The 17,761-nt window shown below is 39.9% G+C and overlaps 1 protein-coding gene across 2 annotated transcripts in view; it reads left to right on the top strand.

Moving 5' to 3' along the window:
* Nucleotides 1-17,761, top strand: part of BLTP3B (bridge-like lipid transfer protein family member 3B) — a 38,560-nt gene that overhangs the window by 3,753 nt on the left and 17,046 nt on the right. For both annotated transcript variants that reach the window (XM_035127511.2, XM_035127513.2), the window contains exons 2-12: nt 4,994-5,156; nt 6,242-6,280; nt 6,799-6,890; nt 7,921-8,110; nt 9,898-10,038; nt 11,121-11,291; nt 12,016-12,196; nt 12,635-12,718; nt 14,457-14,639; nt 15,920-16,038; nt 16,951-17,092. In XM_035127511.2, coding sequence (XP_034983402.1) covers nt 4,994-5,156; nt 6,242-6,280; nt 6,799-6,890; nt 7,921-8,110; nt 9,898-10,038; nt 11,121-11,291; nt 12,016-12,196; nt 12,635-12,718; nt 14,457-14,639; nt 15,920-16,038; nt 16,951-17,092 — 1,505 coding nt within the window. The remainder of the gene's footprint in view (nt 1-4,993; nt 5,157-6,241; nt 6,281-6,798; nt 6,891-7,920; nt 8,111-9,897; nt 10,039-11,120; nt 11,292-12,015; nt 12,197-12,634; nt 12,719-14,456; nt 14,640-15,919; nt 16,039-16,950; nt 17,093-17,761) is intronic.

The raw sequence follows: 17,761 nt of genomic DNA, 5'->3' as shown, positions 1-17,761 counted from the left end.
TCGGGGGTGATGATGCGTCCCGGAGAATTACTTTTAAAAACCCGAACCGGAGGGGGGGGGACGGGACAAATAGCGAAGCCCCACAGCCCCGTAGCAGCATAAGGCATATTCCGAAGCGCCCAAGCTGTTTGGTTCCATAAAAAACCCAGGAAGTGGCAAGGGGAAGGTAGGGGATTGTAAATTGGGGGGGATTGAAGCCTAGGTTAAAAGCTGCACGACTGCCCTTAAAATGGCTGCCGGAGCCTCGCATGTGACACAACGCCCACTAAATTAAAAAGCAGAAACCCCTCGGCATGCCCCCAAGTGCGTGTTAGGGGAAATGATGAACGACTGACCCATTACTTATCCCTGCCTCTTATTTGGCCCCTCCATTCCCCCCAGGCAGGCCCCTACCTCCACTTGGCATAGTATGGAAAGCTGCCTAGTCTGCTGTGGGCTAGTTGGGCCTTGTTGTTGCAAAAGGCCTGTTTTCAGTTCGTTGCTGTGGAATTGGACGTATTAGGATGATTGAGGGAGTTTGAGAGCGAAAGGTATAGTTATAGGAGACTTTTGGAGGCTGGTAGGAGGTAAAGATGCTGGTGTCGTTGTCTCCATTGAGGTCTTCGACACCTTTGCCGGATGGATATATGTGAGTGGTGGATCTCGTGGTGGAGGCGGGGTTTGTGGGTGTGGTGTTGATTTCAGAGGAAGGGAGGGGGTGTACTGTGGGAGGAATTCCACTTGAGGGCGCTGTTTTACTTTGTGGAAAACAGGTTTTTACCTGCGGAGGTGTGAGATGTGAGGGATTTTTTTCTAAGAACACTCGGGGAGTGGCCTGGATCGTTGTGTCAAAATTTCAGGACGATCGGTCAAGCAGTTACAGAAAAGTGGAGCCCACACTTTCATGATTTTTACATTCCCACATAGTGGGGTTGATGTTGCCAGCCTTCATGTCACTTCTGCAGAAATCTTTGTAATGCTGAGTTGGTCTGCCAATGGTAGAGCATGTCCTTGGGGATTCTTACATCTTCCATTCTGTGGACAAGCTAGCATAGACATTGCTGAGACAGGAGTGTGAACATGTTGGGAATGTGGGCTTGAGAGAACACATCTTTGTTTGAGACTCTGACTTGCCCTGTGATGCCCTAAATCTTCCTGATGCAGCGCATGTGAAAGGTGTTGTGGTGTTGCTGCTGGTGGTTGTAAGTTGCCCACAACTCACTTCCATAAAGCAGTGTGCTCAACACGCAAGCCTGGTAGACCTTCATCTTGGTATTGAACATTAGCATCATATTCTCCCGTACCCTTTTGGAGAGATGAGCCATTGCCGTAGGTGCTTTGCCAATACGCTTGTTGTCATTGTAATCCATTACTAAAAGTTCGCCATGAATGTGCAGATGGCTTCTGATTCCCTCCATTAGGGAGAGCAGGAGCAACAAACCATGATCTCTGCCTTATGACTGTGGTAATTGGGGATTGTTGATTGGGAAACTTGACAGTGGCGTGTTTTGAAGATTTTAATGAGTTCTCAGTAGAACAGAGTGTTGTTATCAAATTTGCTAGTGTGTCAGTGCACTCATGTACAAGAAACCTTAAGGGAATTAGCAATACTATTCTTTGGATCTTTGCTGGAGATTGTACTCTACAGACTGGATTGCATTGGCTGTGGGAAGTCTAGCATTGACCAATATTAGTGTAACTGCTCCAGAGAGTGAGCAATAAACAAAGTGAAGTTGCAGTTGTAAAACAATTGTGATAATCCATGAAAGCACATTGAAGTTTACTAGAGGTTCGTGGCTTTGCAGCTTGAAACACTCATACAGAGTAGAAGGGGTTAATAATGTGGGAGTTTTGCAGTTAAACCTATTAATGCATATCTATGCTGGCTAGTAAATTATCACAGAGCTGTAAATTTTTAGAGAAGGCACAGTTAATGCTCCCTCACCATCCTGGTGGGAGGTTGTGTTGTTTGTTTCTGTTCCTTTCTCTCTCTCTCTCCTCCTCCTTTTGAACCATGTAAACTGAGCAGACATCTGAGACTGGGACTTCAGATTCAGACCACATGTTTGAGACTAACTTCTATATTTTGAAACCAAGAATACCTTGCCTGTGTTGTTTCTGCTGTAGCATTGAAGGATGCATGAGTGAGACCTGTGATTACTCTAAGTAAAGTATTGAAACATACTTAAGGTGGTAGAGTATTCACCCCGAGTGGTAGAGGCAGCCCCCCCCCCCACAATTTTAAGCACTTAATACTGGGACATTTAACTAATATTTCCTGTGCTTTGCAAATACTGCACAGATCTATGCTATCTAAATTCTGCTGGGGGCTGTTTTGGCTAAAGAGTGAGCTAATCCCCATATGCTTTTTAAATTCAGTCACTTTTTCTTTGTCTTCCCCCTCATGTGGGACTTCAGGATTAATTGGTATTCACCAGTTATTTATTTCCCAACAAATAATGTATTATACAGGCTAGCTAACCCCACCTTCTTGTTTAATTACTGTTGCACATGGGACAGGGCAGAGGGCTACAGGTGGATGCTTGCCTTAAATGTATGGTAAGTAGGAGGCTGAGCCTTGCAGACTTGGCTGTAAATGGAACTGGGAGGGACAATAAGGTTGCAACTTTCCCAAAGAGTAGCAAATTGGGAAAATAAAAACAATAGGAAGAAGCAAAAGAATCAAGACATGAATATTTATCTGTCCTGTGCCTAGAGAAAACTGGAGAAATGAAAAACTTGAACTTCACTATAATGTAAGGGGAGTACTGTCAAATATAGGCTAGGAATCCATGTTTGATAGCAGACATGGTTTATTTGGGGGCTATTGGGAGAGATCAGTATGTGGCTCTCTTTACATAAAGAATTTTAATCAGCGAGTCTTGTAGAATTATGGGATCCCCTAATCCACTGCAGTTCTCAGCATGTTGGCATACTTTACCCCCTTCATTAAGCTTTCCTCTAATTTTAATTTTGATTCCACTTAAAAATTAAAAATCCTCTTCTAGGAAGATACTGGTGGATGCCTTTCCATTGAATAGTTTAGAGGCAAGGAAAGAACTGAGCTAATTTTTTTCTAGGAAAAGAGAGAAGGAAGACAGATGCTGTGGCCATCTACAAGTGTGGCTGGTAGAGTGTCTGAAAAAAAGTTCAGCATGGGGCAGCTTTGTAATGTCCTGAATAAATTGAGGGTGCGATGTGTACCCAGTTATAGGGTAAACTTACTGGTGAACTGGCTCTGAATCTAAAAGGACTTAGTACAAAGATCCAGGCTTGGACATGAGTACCTGATGATGCAAAATACACTTTTTCATGGACCATGTTTAGATACCGTAAATAAATGTGCTACCTCCATAAGATGTTGGCCATGTGATCAGACTTACATTGCAAGTTGACAGGATTACTGCATATCTGTACTTCCGGCAGGGTAATCAGCTTTTCTCCCATCTCCATTTGGTTCTTTGCATTCCTTCAAATTCTATTTGTGTGTTCTCCTTGTTTGCCTCTTATAAGACTTAAGAGTTCATGGCTGTGTTGCTTTTTTGGCTTTCCCTCATTCTAGTTTCTTTACCCAAACATAGAATAGAGATGTTATGGGTATGCTTTTGAACTACTGATTTTTGAAGCTGTGTAACATTCAAAAATATATTGTATTACTGAAAATTGGCACAGGTTCCTTTTCCGTCAATGAATCTGTTTTCGATTCTCAGTGCTTCATATTCTATCATTAGAATTCTGTCAGCCCTCTGTCTCTCTGCTTGTTCACTGTTTCTTTGTTAATCAGGCGCTCATTGTTGGAACTTTTTTTGTTTGTTAGTCTACTTTCCCATTTCCCCCCCTGTTTCAGATCATTTCTTATTTCTGCTTTTGAGCTTCCTCTGTGAGGCAAACATTAATACTCCCCCCCTTTTCATTACTGCTCTGATTTATTTTGGGCTATAGCTCTTTTCTCACTTGTGTTGGCATCAGCAGTCACTTGGGAGGGTAAAATCTCCTGGACCCCCATAGGTTCACTGGCACTTTCTGCTAACCGATTAGCCTTCCATAAATAGCATCCTTGATATCCTCTGTTAAAATCTATTCCTTCTCTCTTTTCAATTAGGGTAACTATTCCTGTAATCTCTTTCCTTCCAAAGAAAACATCTCAGTGTTTGGCAGCACCTGAGGATGAGAAAGCAGCCAGGCTATAAATGAATTTCTATATACCTATTACAGTAATTGATGATTGCTGGGGAAAGCTTTTTCAGAAAGAAGGAAAAGTCTGAGAGGAAGATGAATGATTTTTGGGGAGGTTGGCAGGGAAGGGAACTTAAGAGTTTTGAGAAGACAGGATGAAAAATTTATGTGAAAGTGTAAAATGTTGTAATTAAAAGTAATACACCCAGAGATCAGAATCCGACTAAAATTAGGTTTCAATAACATAATTTAGATTTTGCATAGTAGTCAAATACTGTCAATAAGCTATTGAATATTTGACAACAACCAAATAGTCAAAAAATGTCATTAGGTAGTTTTTCTCTTTTAATTCATCAGTTTCATTTGTTGTCAAGAGCAGACATAACTCCCATTTTTACAGCAGTTGGGGGTAAACCTAACTGCCTAGGGGACATTCAGATATACTGTAGGTTACTTGCTATTACAGCAGACATGTCCAAGAGGAGCACAAGCAAGCCATTCTCAGGGACAAAGTCTTTGTCAGGCAAGGTCTGTTAATAGTCACTTAGCCTAGGTCAATGAACCATTGTAACTGAAAGGGAAGAGTAGAGTTATATTCAAATATGAACTTCAGACTTCTTGCTGTAGTCAAGAGACAAACCACGTTGGTGGTGTCTTCTGATGTTTTGATAATTAGTTGACTGTGCCCAAAGCTGCTTTGCACAAATAAAATCCTATTAGATATATTTTAAAATATTTTTTAATTTTGTATATGTTTATATGTTTTATGTTTTCATCAATTGTAAGCTGAGTAATTGCTTTGTTGTGAAATAACTGCAGTGTTGATATTCTGTTTTAGGTTCACCAAAAACCTGTCACCTGACAAAATCAACTTGAGCACACTAAAAGGTGAAGGTCAGCTAACCAATTTAGAGCTTGATGAAGAAGTGCTTCAGAATATGCTGGATCTTCCCACCTGGCTTGCCATCAACAAAGTATTTTGCAATAAAGCATCTATTAGGGTGAGTAAGTGGTTTTCCTTGCACAGGAATAAAGACCAGTTTGCCACAGTGGATTGGAGGACATTTGGTTAATAGGATGACTTCTCCCTCTGGATGGGATAGGCAGGGTCTTCGGAAGTCTTTTGCCTCCTCTTCCAGGCAGAGGAGCTGGATTGGTCCAGACTAATCAGATCAGATTGGGATTTACAAATTATTCCCACAAATAAAATTGGGGTGGAGGGAATCAATTAACAGCCCCAGTAACTTCTTCTGCCCATAACTGTAGCTATATGGTGTCTGTTTCCCCCCTTCTATTTTGCAGGTGTTTATTGTCCTTCCCCCTTGTTGCTTTTTTATTTGCTGTGTCCTTTTTCTAGAGCTATGGTGCTGGCAATGGACAGAATAGTACATAACCATCACCATCCATTAGAGGATGGTGGGTGCATGTGGGGATGTGAAAACTAAGATATACTATAATCTCTAGTAATCTGTGGATTAGGTAAATGTCTGTGTCAAAAAATGGAAGTGCATTCACTATCAAATATAGGTGAGATTATCAGCACCCCTGCTTCTAACAGTGGTGATTACTCTGACTGTGAATTGAGTTATTGGCATACATACAGCAGTTTTGTTTAGTCTGGATAAGATTAACACCATGTTAGCTTCAGAAGCTAGGTGAAGGGAATTCCTCCCCTCCACATGCATATATATTGCATACATGTATGTACGTACACTTACATGGACACACAGTCTCTTGACATATGTAGTAAAGTGTATGGAACTGATCCTTACTGAATCAGATTTGTGTGTCCTTTTTGGTTTCCTTAATTTGAGTGTCACAGGTTATATTTTTTTTAATATTGTAGTGTAATTCATTTTGTTTTGACTTCATTTGGTAAGTTTGCAAACACCTCAGTCCTCATGAACAAGAAGAGGCAAGTCTGGTTTGAGGCTTGCAGAATGGTAGAAATGAGACATTTAATTTTTATGTGTACAGTATTGTTATATGCAACATGAGATTTCACATTTGCTTCTAGCATTTTCAAAACAGATTGGTGATGATGCCATATTTTCTTTAATGATTTTGTTTTTATTTTATCTTGAAGATACCATGGACAAAATTGAAAACACATCCAATCTGTTTGGTGAGTATGGAATTCAGCTTCCCAAATTAACTACCGTATGTTAGAATGGTGATGCATTTGTAATTTCCTTGCAATCATACTGAAATCACTAAGTAATAGCTAGTGGAGAGTAGAACATTTTGCCATTACTGGCAAAACAAATACAGGGTTGTATCCAATGAAGTTGTTTTGTTCAGCTGAGGACTTACCTCCTTGTCTTTTGTGCCTGGCCCACCAAATCTTCCCCAGAGGGTTGGGGAAAAACCCAGAACAGATATGGGGGGAGTTTGTGGAAGGAGAAGAAATCCCATTGTGCACATCAAAGGCCTTGTACAAAAAGGACAATGTGATTGGATATAACCCATTGCATTTTACATGATTCTAAGTGTTATAAAGTAACTAGCCAAATTGTTTCTGAAATGTTTTGTCATTTATTTTCATGTAGTCTCATTCTAAGTTTTAATTCTGCAAGATGGCTTTAATTAGTCACTGAATGTAAAACATTTCAATTATTCTAAATTTCTCTTGCATATCTAAAGTCACTGGATAAAGTAATAATGGAAATGAGTACATGTGAAGAACCACGCCATCCTAATGGACCATCGCCCATAGCAACTGCATCAGGACAAAGGTCAGTCATAATTTAAATGCTGTAATAGAATCAAGCATTACCTATGCAGTCAGTGCTGAGGAAAGCAAGCTGAATAGGCTTATATATAGTTGTTAATTAAAAGTGGGCTAAATGGCAGATCTGCTTGAGAAGGTCTGGGTTAGGTTAGTTAGATTTGTAGGAAAAAAGGTAATCAATGCCCAGTTTATGCATGTGATCCTAGTGTTTGTCTTTTCCATGTGGTCCCCACTGTGTAAAGGATCACATGGAGAGACCATAGTGTGAAGTGGGCTGCATGCAAGTATAGCCCACAGAGGCCAATAGTGATTTCCATAACTGTGTTTGCATTTTTACAAGTCACTGTGACTACTGGAAAATGGCTGCTAGTAAGTAGTCCACATGTTATCTGTTTCATGCTCACATTTCTCGAAGCGATCCAAATATTATATGTAGAAATAGGCACGTATTTCTCATGTGTGTCTTCTCTGTAAGTGATAAAAAAGACCCTGCCTCTTCCTTTATCAGCTCCACATTGCACTTACAAAGCTTTGGAGAGAATTAAATATAGCTTGTAACGTCGTCTGTAGGAGAGGGCAACAGCCTTGCTATGACTCTACATACACAAAGGGGCCTTATTGGATCATAATAGTGTTGTGTTGGGATTGTGTTGGTACAATAAAAGGCAAACCAGTTTATGGCTCTTTCATATCTCTCAACCCACCCCTGCAAATGGCTTAGTGTGAAGGAATGTGGTTCGTGGTGTTCTGTCCTAAATGCTTAGGATGCATTGCAGTGTGGCAAAGAACATCATGTCTATTATCTCACCTACTTTTTCAAGGTGATCTTCCTGTAGTTCTAGTTTGGCACTTAATTGCAGAAGCTAAAACAGGGGTGTTGACTCTTGGTCTACATAGTCCCAGCTTATGATCTGTTCTAAGTTCTTGTTTTATTGGTCTCTGAGCGATTTCAGTGCTAGTTTTATCTTCATTTGAAGTAGTTGTTAAATCTATGCTGAAATTCTGTTTTAAATGTTTGCATTTTATTTCACCAGTGGATATGGTTTTGCTGAAAAAGTTGTAGAAGGAATATCTGTTTCTGTAAACTCCATTATAATCCGAATTGGAGCAAAAGCATTCAATGCATCATTTGAACTCTCCCAGTTGAGAATATATAGTGTAAATGCAAACTGGGAACATGGTGATCTAAGGTTTACTCGATTACAAGAATCTCAGCGTGGAGAGGTAAGGCTGACTTTAAATTTAGAACAAGCTATTTTATTCTCTTTTCTCTTTCTGTAACTAGTTTATTTTCTTCTATACAAAGAAAAAATCACATTACAGAATTCACATTCCTATTGTAGCATTGTATAACCAATAATATTAACCTGGTTATTTTGCTTTAATTTTACCATTAAACCTACATTATTTTAATAGCAACTTGCCATATTGAGGCCCCTATCACCATTATGGCATGGCCTTGAGCTGGCATAGTTGCTGCTGACTTTGTTTGCATACTTGGCATATGACTCATTATTTCTGGCCCTTGCTAAACATGATAAGTGAAGTGTAAGTGGACCCTAGCCAGTCTACTGGAAACCATATCATGTCTAAAGAACAATTCCTATGCATGGTTTAAAAAGTGCATATACGTACAGTTGCAGGGATCATGGAGCAGAATACAGCCAAGTATGAATGACAGGCCTTCAGCTATTAGTTATTTGGTACTGATGAACATAGGTACCACAATACTTTTCTTTATGAGCAACATGCTTATACAGTGAAAAAATGTGCTCAGGCGAGGATTCATCTATGAAACCAAAGAATAGTAATTGACATTACCTTTTTAATATAGGCATTTCCCTTGCTTTGTGTCTGAAAATGGAACCATGCCTTTGAATTAAATGTATATTTTGAAATGCATAATATTAGCATAAACATTCAGAAATATACTGTGTTTCACCAAGCATAACTATAATAGTAAAAAGGGAATTTTTAGAACCAAAGAAAGCTGGTTCTGCCTGCCCTAGCACCATTGACTTCAACAGGCCTTAGACATGATTAACTTGGCCCAACCTGCAAAATATAGGCTTCACTATGATATATCTGGGACGCAGGTGGTACTGTGGGTTAAACCACAGAGCCTAGGCATTGCCGATCAGAAGGTCGGTGGTTCGAATCCCCGCGACAGGGTGAGCTCCCGTTGCTCGGTCCCTGCTCCTGCCAACCTAGCAGTTCGAAAGCACATCAAAGTGCAAGTAGATAAATAGGTACCACTCCGGCGGGAAGGTAAATGGCGTTTCCGTGCACTGAGAGCCAGTGGTGAAGAGTGGTAGACTCATAATCTGGGGAACTTGGTTCACGTCTCTGCTCCTCCACATGCAGCTGCTGGGTGACCTTGGGCTAGTCACACTTCTTTGAAGTCTCTCAGCCCCACTCACCTCACAGAGTGTTTGTTGTGGGAGAAGAAGGGAAAGGAGAATGTTAACAGCTTCGAGACTCCTTCGGGTAGTGATAAAACGGGATATCAAATCCAAACTCCTCCTCTTCTTCTTCTTCTTCTTTTTCTTCTTCTTCTTCTTCTTCTTCTTCTCTGGTTTGCCAGAAGTGGCTTAGTCATGCTGGTCACATGACCCAGAAGCTGTACGCTGGCTCCCTCGGCAAATAAAGCGAGATGAGCGTCGCAACCCCAGAGTCGTCCGTGACTGGACCCAATGGTCAGGGGTCCCTTTACCTTTATTATATATCTGACCCATTTAAAGTTGATAGAAACATGTTCAAATAAAATAACGGAAGAAGTTTTGGATGATTGATGTCAATTTCTTTTTCTTTGATTTATGAGATTATTATTCCACATAAGTTGCAAATTTAAATGGAAACATTTTTTGTTCAACAATTAAAGTATGAAGGGTAGAAAATTGAACCCATGTTCAGATGTGACAAGTCAACAGGCCTGTGGGATCTAGTGAAGTGAGTCTGCCTTTTTACAGTTCTCAGATATTTTAAATCAGGGTACGTGTGTTTTATTTTAGGTACTGACATTTAAAGAAATCACCTGGCAGATGATCAGAATAGAAGCAGATGCTATCCAAAGCTCTCAGCATGAAATCATGAGTGCTCCAGTTCGCCTGATTACTAACCAGTCCAAAATCCGGGTCACACTTAAAAGAAGGGTAATATTGCTTCGTGATGATTTTGTATATTCCTTAATGGTGGCAAAGGTGATGGAGAGATTCTGCAAAAATTATGTATATATATGTTCAGCATTAGATTTGTTTAGCATTCTAATCCGTTTGACATGAAATTGGCAGAAATTTTAGTTAAAACATAGAAGATTATTGTACAAGCAGGATACACAATTATGCTGACATGTTTGAGTTAGCACCATTTTCTTCTGGTGAGATATCCTGCCTTTCTCTGAGCTTGGAGAGGAAAAGAACCACCTCTCGATCTCATGAGAGAGAGAGAGAAAGAGAGAACTCTTGCTGCTTTATGGATTTCCAAGGCTTATGTTGGGCCCTGGAGGTTTTCCCCTAAGTACTTTGTTTGTAGTACCTCTGATACCCAACATGATTACAGGAATGAGGGGCAGGATTACTGACGAGCACAAGGTTTGATTAGCTAGTGGCCCAAGGCTTCCTAAAGCTTCTACACCTTTATTCACCGGAATACTCATTTGTGCTTGTTAAGTCATAGATAATGGAGGATATTAATCTGCCATACTTGCAATAATTTTCTACTATCATGAGAAACAAAGTATCATGAGAAACAAAAAATTTTCCTGAAATTTCTTGGGACAAATTGATTAGGTATATATTTGTTGTTTGGACAGTGTTCTCAAAGCTACGAAAATGAGTCTGACCAAACTGCGGGAGGCAGTGGAAGACAGGGGTGCCTAGCGTGCTCTGGTCCATGGGGTCACGAAGAGTTGGACACGGCTAAACGACTAAACAACAACAACAACAATATATTTGTTAAATTAAGCTCCTGAAAAATACTTGTGTAAATTAATGATGCAAATTCCAGTTTGCCTCTACTCTTACTGCACTGCTAATAAAAGGTCACTCTCAGCAGGAGTACGAAAGAACAAAAATAATTGAACAAAGATTCCTGCTTTATGCTATGACTGCTGTTAAGTCTTGCTTTGTGTTCTGCTTAAAAATCATTGACTGTAGTCCCAAATCTTGATATAAAATATATTCTATCAAAATCAATGTTACCAATATTCCAATTTTACTTTTTCTCTTCACAACAGTTAAAGGATTGCAATGTGGTGTCATCTAAACTGATTCTATTACTAGATGACTTGCTGTGGGTTCTGACTGATTCCCAGTTGAAAGCTATGGTCCAATACGCTAAGTCTCTTAGTGAAGCTATTGAAAAATCAGCTGAGCAGAGACAAAGTCTAGCTTCTGAACCCACACAGGTAAGGAAAGCAATCATTATTGTGGCATATTATTAGTAGGTATATTTTCAGGTAATGTTTGTCTTATCTAATGGGACTCAAACACATAATTTTAGCCTCAGAAATTTTGCCTCTATGGGGCTTCTGAGTGGATATGTACAGTACTGCACAGTTAAGATTGTGTTAGGATCTATTGGTAGCCCTAGGAGTAACAGTCTTGTATGTATTTGTAGTATTCTCTCTGCCTCTAACTTATATTACGCATAGTAAAGCTTTTATCCTTTGGGGGGGGGGTAAAATGCTGCTTTAAAAAATGACATTCCCTTTAATGATATTTTGCACTTACAAATTACTCCCTTGAAGTAATACAGTAATTACAAATTATTGGCCAGGCAAGAGAGGAAGGAACTTCCAAAGAACAGGGTGATTGTGTGGGAGAAGTTTGGTATGATGCATCAAAGTACAGTACTTTTGCAAAGCTATCCTCTGTCCCACATGTTTATCAGTATATGACTAAGAAACAAGTATGAAAAGAAATGCTTTTAGATTGGATAGATTTGGATAGCAGTGAAATGTCATACACCCTTGATGATTAAAGGTGTGTTTCAGGTGCTACATTTGAAAGCTTTCCTTAACATGGAAATATAAAGCATTTATGGGAATTCTTTTAACTCTGAGATTTCCCCCACCCCCCAGTGCTTTGTGGTGAGGCTCTTGCTAAAGTTATATATTTGAATGTTTCCAGAGTTCTGCTCCTGCATCCAGTTCTCAGCAGGTGAAAACACAGCAGTCCTCAGCCACTAGTGATCAAAACGCTGCAATTGTGAAATTATTCAATGATTTTGATGTTAAGGAAACTTCTTATCATCTAGCAATTTCCCACTTGGACCTGCATATCTGTGATGATATTCACGCTAAGGAAAAGGGTAAGTGTTTTGTGTGATTCCTTTATGCTGTTTAACATTGCATAAAGTATCTGAAGAAGTGTGCACGCACACGAAAGCTCATACCAAAATATAAACTTAGTTGGTCTTTAAGGTGCTACTGAAGGAATTTTTTTATATTGCTAGGCTTTTGTTATGGCTGTCAGAAGATTGATTGCAGTATATTACCAGTCAATTGTGTTGATACACTTTCAGGTTTACGCAATATTTTTTGAATGCAATTGGTCCTCAACAGCACAGAGCATGAAACGTGCATTGATATAGTCACACTTCCCTATAAGTATTCATAGTGAAGCAGTTTGAGACTTCCCAAGAAGGGAAGCATGTTGTCTTAAAAGTTGCCATCAAAAGGCACTTCCTCACAGAGCAAATAAGCAACACTACATATGCAGAATTTTAAAGCATTGTATTATTTTTCAGATGCAAACAGGCATGTTTCAGGAGGTGCTATGCAGCTTTCCTTTAGTCAACTAAGTGTAGACTACTACCCTTTTCACAAAGCAGGTAAGAGTATATGCTGAGTGGTTGTTTTTATCAGTCATATCTGATCAAAATTAGTTCCCAGTATGATCCTGAAATAAATGATTTTTGTACTGTATACAACTTATTAAGCTACTTGCATGTAGTTTAATATAATAGGAAATTGAATGAGGATGCTGCAGATTTAATATCTTGTGCAAAAAGGTGTATTGCACCTTGCTTTCTGCCTGTTGGGAAAAAAATGCTTAAATGTGTTTTAAAATTAGTGTTCTGAGCACTTATATTCTCAGTAGTCTGTAAGACAATTCTGTAAGATATATTATCTACTGGTTATTGACTGAAATTTTGTTGTGTGTGTGTGTGTGTGTGTGTGTGTGTGTGTGTGTGTGTAGTCTTAACCCTGTAGGATTGCCAAGCAACACCATTGGGGTCTTTGATTCACAGCTAAAAATCTTACCTCTCAAAGGATATGTTAAAATTTGGGCTGCAGCATTAATCAGTTAATTGAACTGATCAAAGTGGCAGGTCTTGATTAAAATTATAGCATGATTAAGCATTGCTCATACATCATTTTAAGCCCTTTCAGCCAGGCCCGGCTCTACGTAGACCCCCGGTGGGGCAGGGCACCATGGCGCCGGCCCGCCAGGAGGGCGCCGCGAGCTGCGCCCGCCCGCTGACCGGCCGGTCCGCTGCGCGCTGCGCGCAGCGCCCACCTGCCCACCGCGCTGGGAAACGGGGCGGGAGGGCGCCGGAGAGATCGCGCTGTGCCTGCCCGCCCGCCGCGCAGCAGCGCCGCGCCCGCCCGCAACCACGCTGGGAAACGGGGCGGAAGGGCGCCGGAGAGATCCGGTGCACCATGGCGACAGGGGCGCTTAAGATGCCGCTGCTTTCAGCTCTCTTCTTGGTTGTGTGCTGCTTCTACCAGAAAATGGAAGATGACCCCAGAACCACCTGTGTTAGTGATGCGGAAGCCTCTGGGAGTGATCTTCCATTTCCACAGGGAGGAGCTTATGTGGCTTTGAAAAAGAGAGTTAGACAAATTAATGGAGAACACATTTACAGACTGAGAATATATATATTTTTTTATAATAAATTTTTATTCCATTTTCCAATTTATCCAATTAAAATAATAAAAAAAACAATCTTTTATACAAAACATCTTAAATTTTCATCTTACATCTTGCTCTGCCGAGCTACGACTTCCCCCCCTACCTTCACGCGGGTTTCTTGTTGACTCCATTTTTGCAGTTCCTTTTTGACTTTTTTAATCAATTCGTAGGATTTATTTCAATCCTGCAAGTGTTTTCAAAGATCTACAATTTTTCTCCATATAATCCACATATTTACTCCAGTCTTTTTGAAACCTTGTCTCCCCTTGGTCGCGAATCTTGCAAGTCAACCTAGCGAGTTCAGCATAATCCATCATTTTAGTCTGCCACTCCTCAATTGTTGGTAATTCCTGTAATTTCCATTTTTGGGCTAACAAAGTCCTAGCCGCGGTTGAGAATATTTTTAAATGGCTTTAAACAGTGCTTCTTTTCTAGAAAAATAGGTGCTGGTACTCAACATGAAGTTGTTACAGTAAGTGTTGCACTTTTTAACAAGAACAAAAAAGTGCTGGTACTGCGTACCCTTGAGTACCACCTGGGGAAAAAGCATGTGCTTTAAATAAGCTTACATGTTAAAAGAGTTTATAAAATGTACCTAACGGCATCTTTTTAAAATAATTTTTATTTTTTGTCCAAATATGTCATACTTACAGATGAGAGCTGCAGCCATTGGATGCATTTTAGCGATGCTACCAAAGCCAGAAGTGGATGGGCAGAAGAATTATTAAACGATTTCAAAGGCAATGTTGAATTGCTTAAGCAGGTTATGAAGGATCATAATATAGATTCTCCCAGTAAATCCCTACCCCAGGGGTCTCCACAGCTCATACAAACAGGTACCTTATGGCATACATTGTTAACTTATATGAGATGGTTTATATGAAGATATTTTGCTGAAATCGTTACAATTGATTTCATGGGTATAGGCCAGGCATTCCCAAACTGTGGCCCTCCAGATGTTTTGGTCTACAACTCCCATGATCCCTAGCTAACAGGACCAGTGGTTAGGGATGATGGGAATTGTACTGTAGTCCAAAACATCTGGAGGGCCGAAGTTTGGGGATGCCTGGTATAGGCCCTAATAGTTTCAGTACATCAGAAGGAATAGTGCACTTGCATTGTGATTAATTCCTTTGGGACTGTAAAATAATTTTTAGAAAGTGATGCTTAGACTCATTTGAGGAAAATAGCTGATTAGATTCCAAAGCCTGCACAGATATGGCAAGTGTGCAACCCCCAAATTGCAAGAATTATCATTTAAATTTAGCAAATGAATGGGTTTTAATTTTGATACTGTTGATTTTTACTTAACACACTTCTCTTTCATTTATCTTCCACTATTAGGTTATATTTTGACTACCCAATAAAGGTTTTCTAGGCAGTTTACAAAGCGAAAAAATTACAACCAAAGGCAACAAATAATGCAGCAGTGAGATTTTATAAGTACTGTAGTGTTATAGTACAAAGACACAGAGTTAATGCTAAACTTGGTTAAAAAGCCAATGCAATTCTGGGCTGCATCAATAGGAGTATAGCATCTAGATCAAGGGAAGTAATAGTACCACTGTATTCTGCTCTGGTCAGACCTCACCTGGAGTACTGTGTCCAGTTCTGGGCACCACAGTTCAAGAAGGACACTGACAAGCTGGAATGTGTCCAGAAGAGGGCAACCAAAATGGTCAAAGGCCTGGAAACGATGCCTTATGAGGAACGGCTTAGGGAGCTGGGTATGTTTAGCCTGGAGAAGAGAAGGTTAAGGGGTGATATGATAGCCATATTCAAATATATAAAAGCATGTCATATAGATGAGGGAGAAAGGTTGTTTTCTGCTGCTCCAGAGAAGCGGATACGGAGCAATGGATTCAAACTACAAGAAAGAAGATTCCCCGTAAACATTAGGAAGAACTTCCTGACAGTAAGAGCTGTTCAGCAGTGGAATTTGCTACCAAGGGGTGTGGTGGAGTCTCCTTTGGAGGTCTTTAAGCAGAGGCTTGACAGGCATATGTCAAGAATGCTTTGCTGGTGTTTCCTGCTTGGCAGGGGGTTGGACTGGATGGCCCTTGTGGTCGCTTCCAAATCTATGATTCTATGGTTTTATGCATTCTGTTTCCTACAGGCAAGGAACAGATACCTAAAGGAATCTCTAAGCCTCCCCCTGTGTCATCACAGCAACCAAAGGATAAACTGATGTCCAGCCCTGTGGTAGTTAGACTTGCAGATATTAATATTTATCAGGTATTTTTCAGTACTAATTGCTGATATCAGTTCTTTTGTTTGTTGATATCTGCAACTATGTTGAAGTTTTCTTAATACAAAAGCTGACTTTAATGAAAGCTGACACAGGCTTTGCCAAGTGGGCATTAAAAATGTTTTTTATCTCTTACAAATCTGGGCTTCCAGTTGTGTTAATTACATGTTTTAATATCTTCTCCTAACTCTGGTTCATCCTCACAATCACAGGGTCTTGTAAATTATTTGGGTCCTGTAGAAATGTAGCTGGGAAACATAGCTGGATTTCACACTGAATTTTGTTTGTGAAATTGGCTGGCTTTGGTACAAGTTTGTTAACGGAACCCTTGCTCCTAGATGTTAAGTTGTTCCTCTTCTATTTTAGAAAATATTTACATAGAAAATGCCAGTTCTTTTCTAAGTTTACTCTATTCTCCCTTATGTGACATAAATACCCTTTTTAAAAATGTACATATATTGATAAATGGGAATCTGAACCCAGGTCTTCCAGACCTTAGTCCAGCATTATAACACTGGGTCATTTAGGCATTTGTTTGATCACTATGGTACATCAGTGAATTATCAAAACTATCACTGATCCCTCCCCCCCCCCAAAAAAAGCCTATTGGCAAAATTGAGACAAAACAGGCTATAGTAGGGCAGCTGTAAGAAATCAGCACTCATAATTTTGAGCATTTTAAGGCTGATAACGTCTGAACTGTTCTTGGTATAAATCCAGATATGTGGAAAAGTAGGATAGGTAACAAAACAATTTACAACCCTACTCCCAAAGCAGTGAAAATACTTTCAAATTTTTGAATACCAGCACTATGATAAATAGAGAAGCAGTTGTTCATGTTTGGTACTTCACAAAATCTAAAATATTCTATTGCTAAAAGCTGAACTTCCTAATTTCAGGTTTCTACAGCTGACCAGTGTCGTAGTTCTCCTAAAACGCTTATTTCATGCAATAAAAAGTCTTTGTACCTTCCATCAGAAATGCCAGCCATTCATATTGAATTCACTGAGTACTACTATCCGGATGGAAAAGATTTCCCTAGTAAGATGTTTTTAATTTCTTTTTCCTTCTTGTAAAGTGTTACAATTTTTTTATAATAGAGCATTGGCCAAGGACAGTTAGACTATTTTGCAAACTGTTACTCTCCTCTACATCCAAATGGGCTTCATTGTGAAAAATGGGGGGGGGGGGGGGTTAGCCCAATGCTCAGCGTGCTTTTAACTTGGTGTGGTCCTTAAAGCCCCTCTGTTTTTCCATACCAGTCAAAGCTATGCGTAAGGATAGGAAATGTGTAGCCCTCCAGATGTTGGACTCTCAAATCCTATCAGCCCTAGAGTGGTCAGGGATGAAGAGAGAGTTGTAGACCAACATCTGGAGAGCCACAGATTATTCATCCATCATGTACAAATGTGTGCTGTGTGCAGATTATGACAATTGGAGGTGATACTGCACAAGGATTACTGCCCATGCATATTAATTTCAACATGTTCTGTATCCAAAGCCAGCTTTGCAGTGTGTAGAATCTGTGAGTAAAATGTTATTCAAAAGTTGTATGTAAATAGAACAAGAATGGGTTGCTGAATTCAGCCTAAATTTTCTTCAGGCGTTCAGGTGATAACAATGGCAACAGGGGTGAGGCTAGTGCTTTCATCCTTACTGCCTCTCTTCACGTATTTACTTTAATACCTGAAGAGGCTACAGTTGTGATTA

Source organism: Zootoca vivipara, chromosome 10 (assembly GCF_963506605.1).
Source record: "Zootoca vivipara chromosome 10, rZooViv1.1, whole genome shotgun sequence".
In the NCBI taxonomy this organism is placed as follows: Eukaryota; Metazoa; Chordata; class Lepidosauria; order Squamata; family Lacertidae; genus Zootoca; species Zootoca vivipara.
This window is presented reverse-complemented; position numbering and strand designations above follow the sequence as displayed.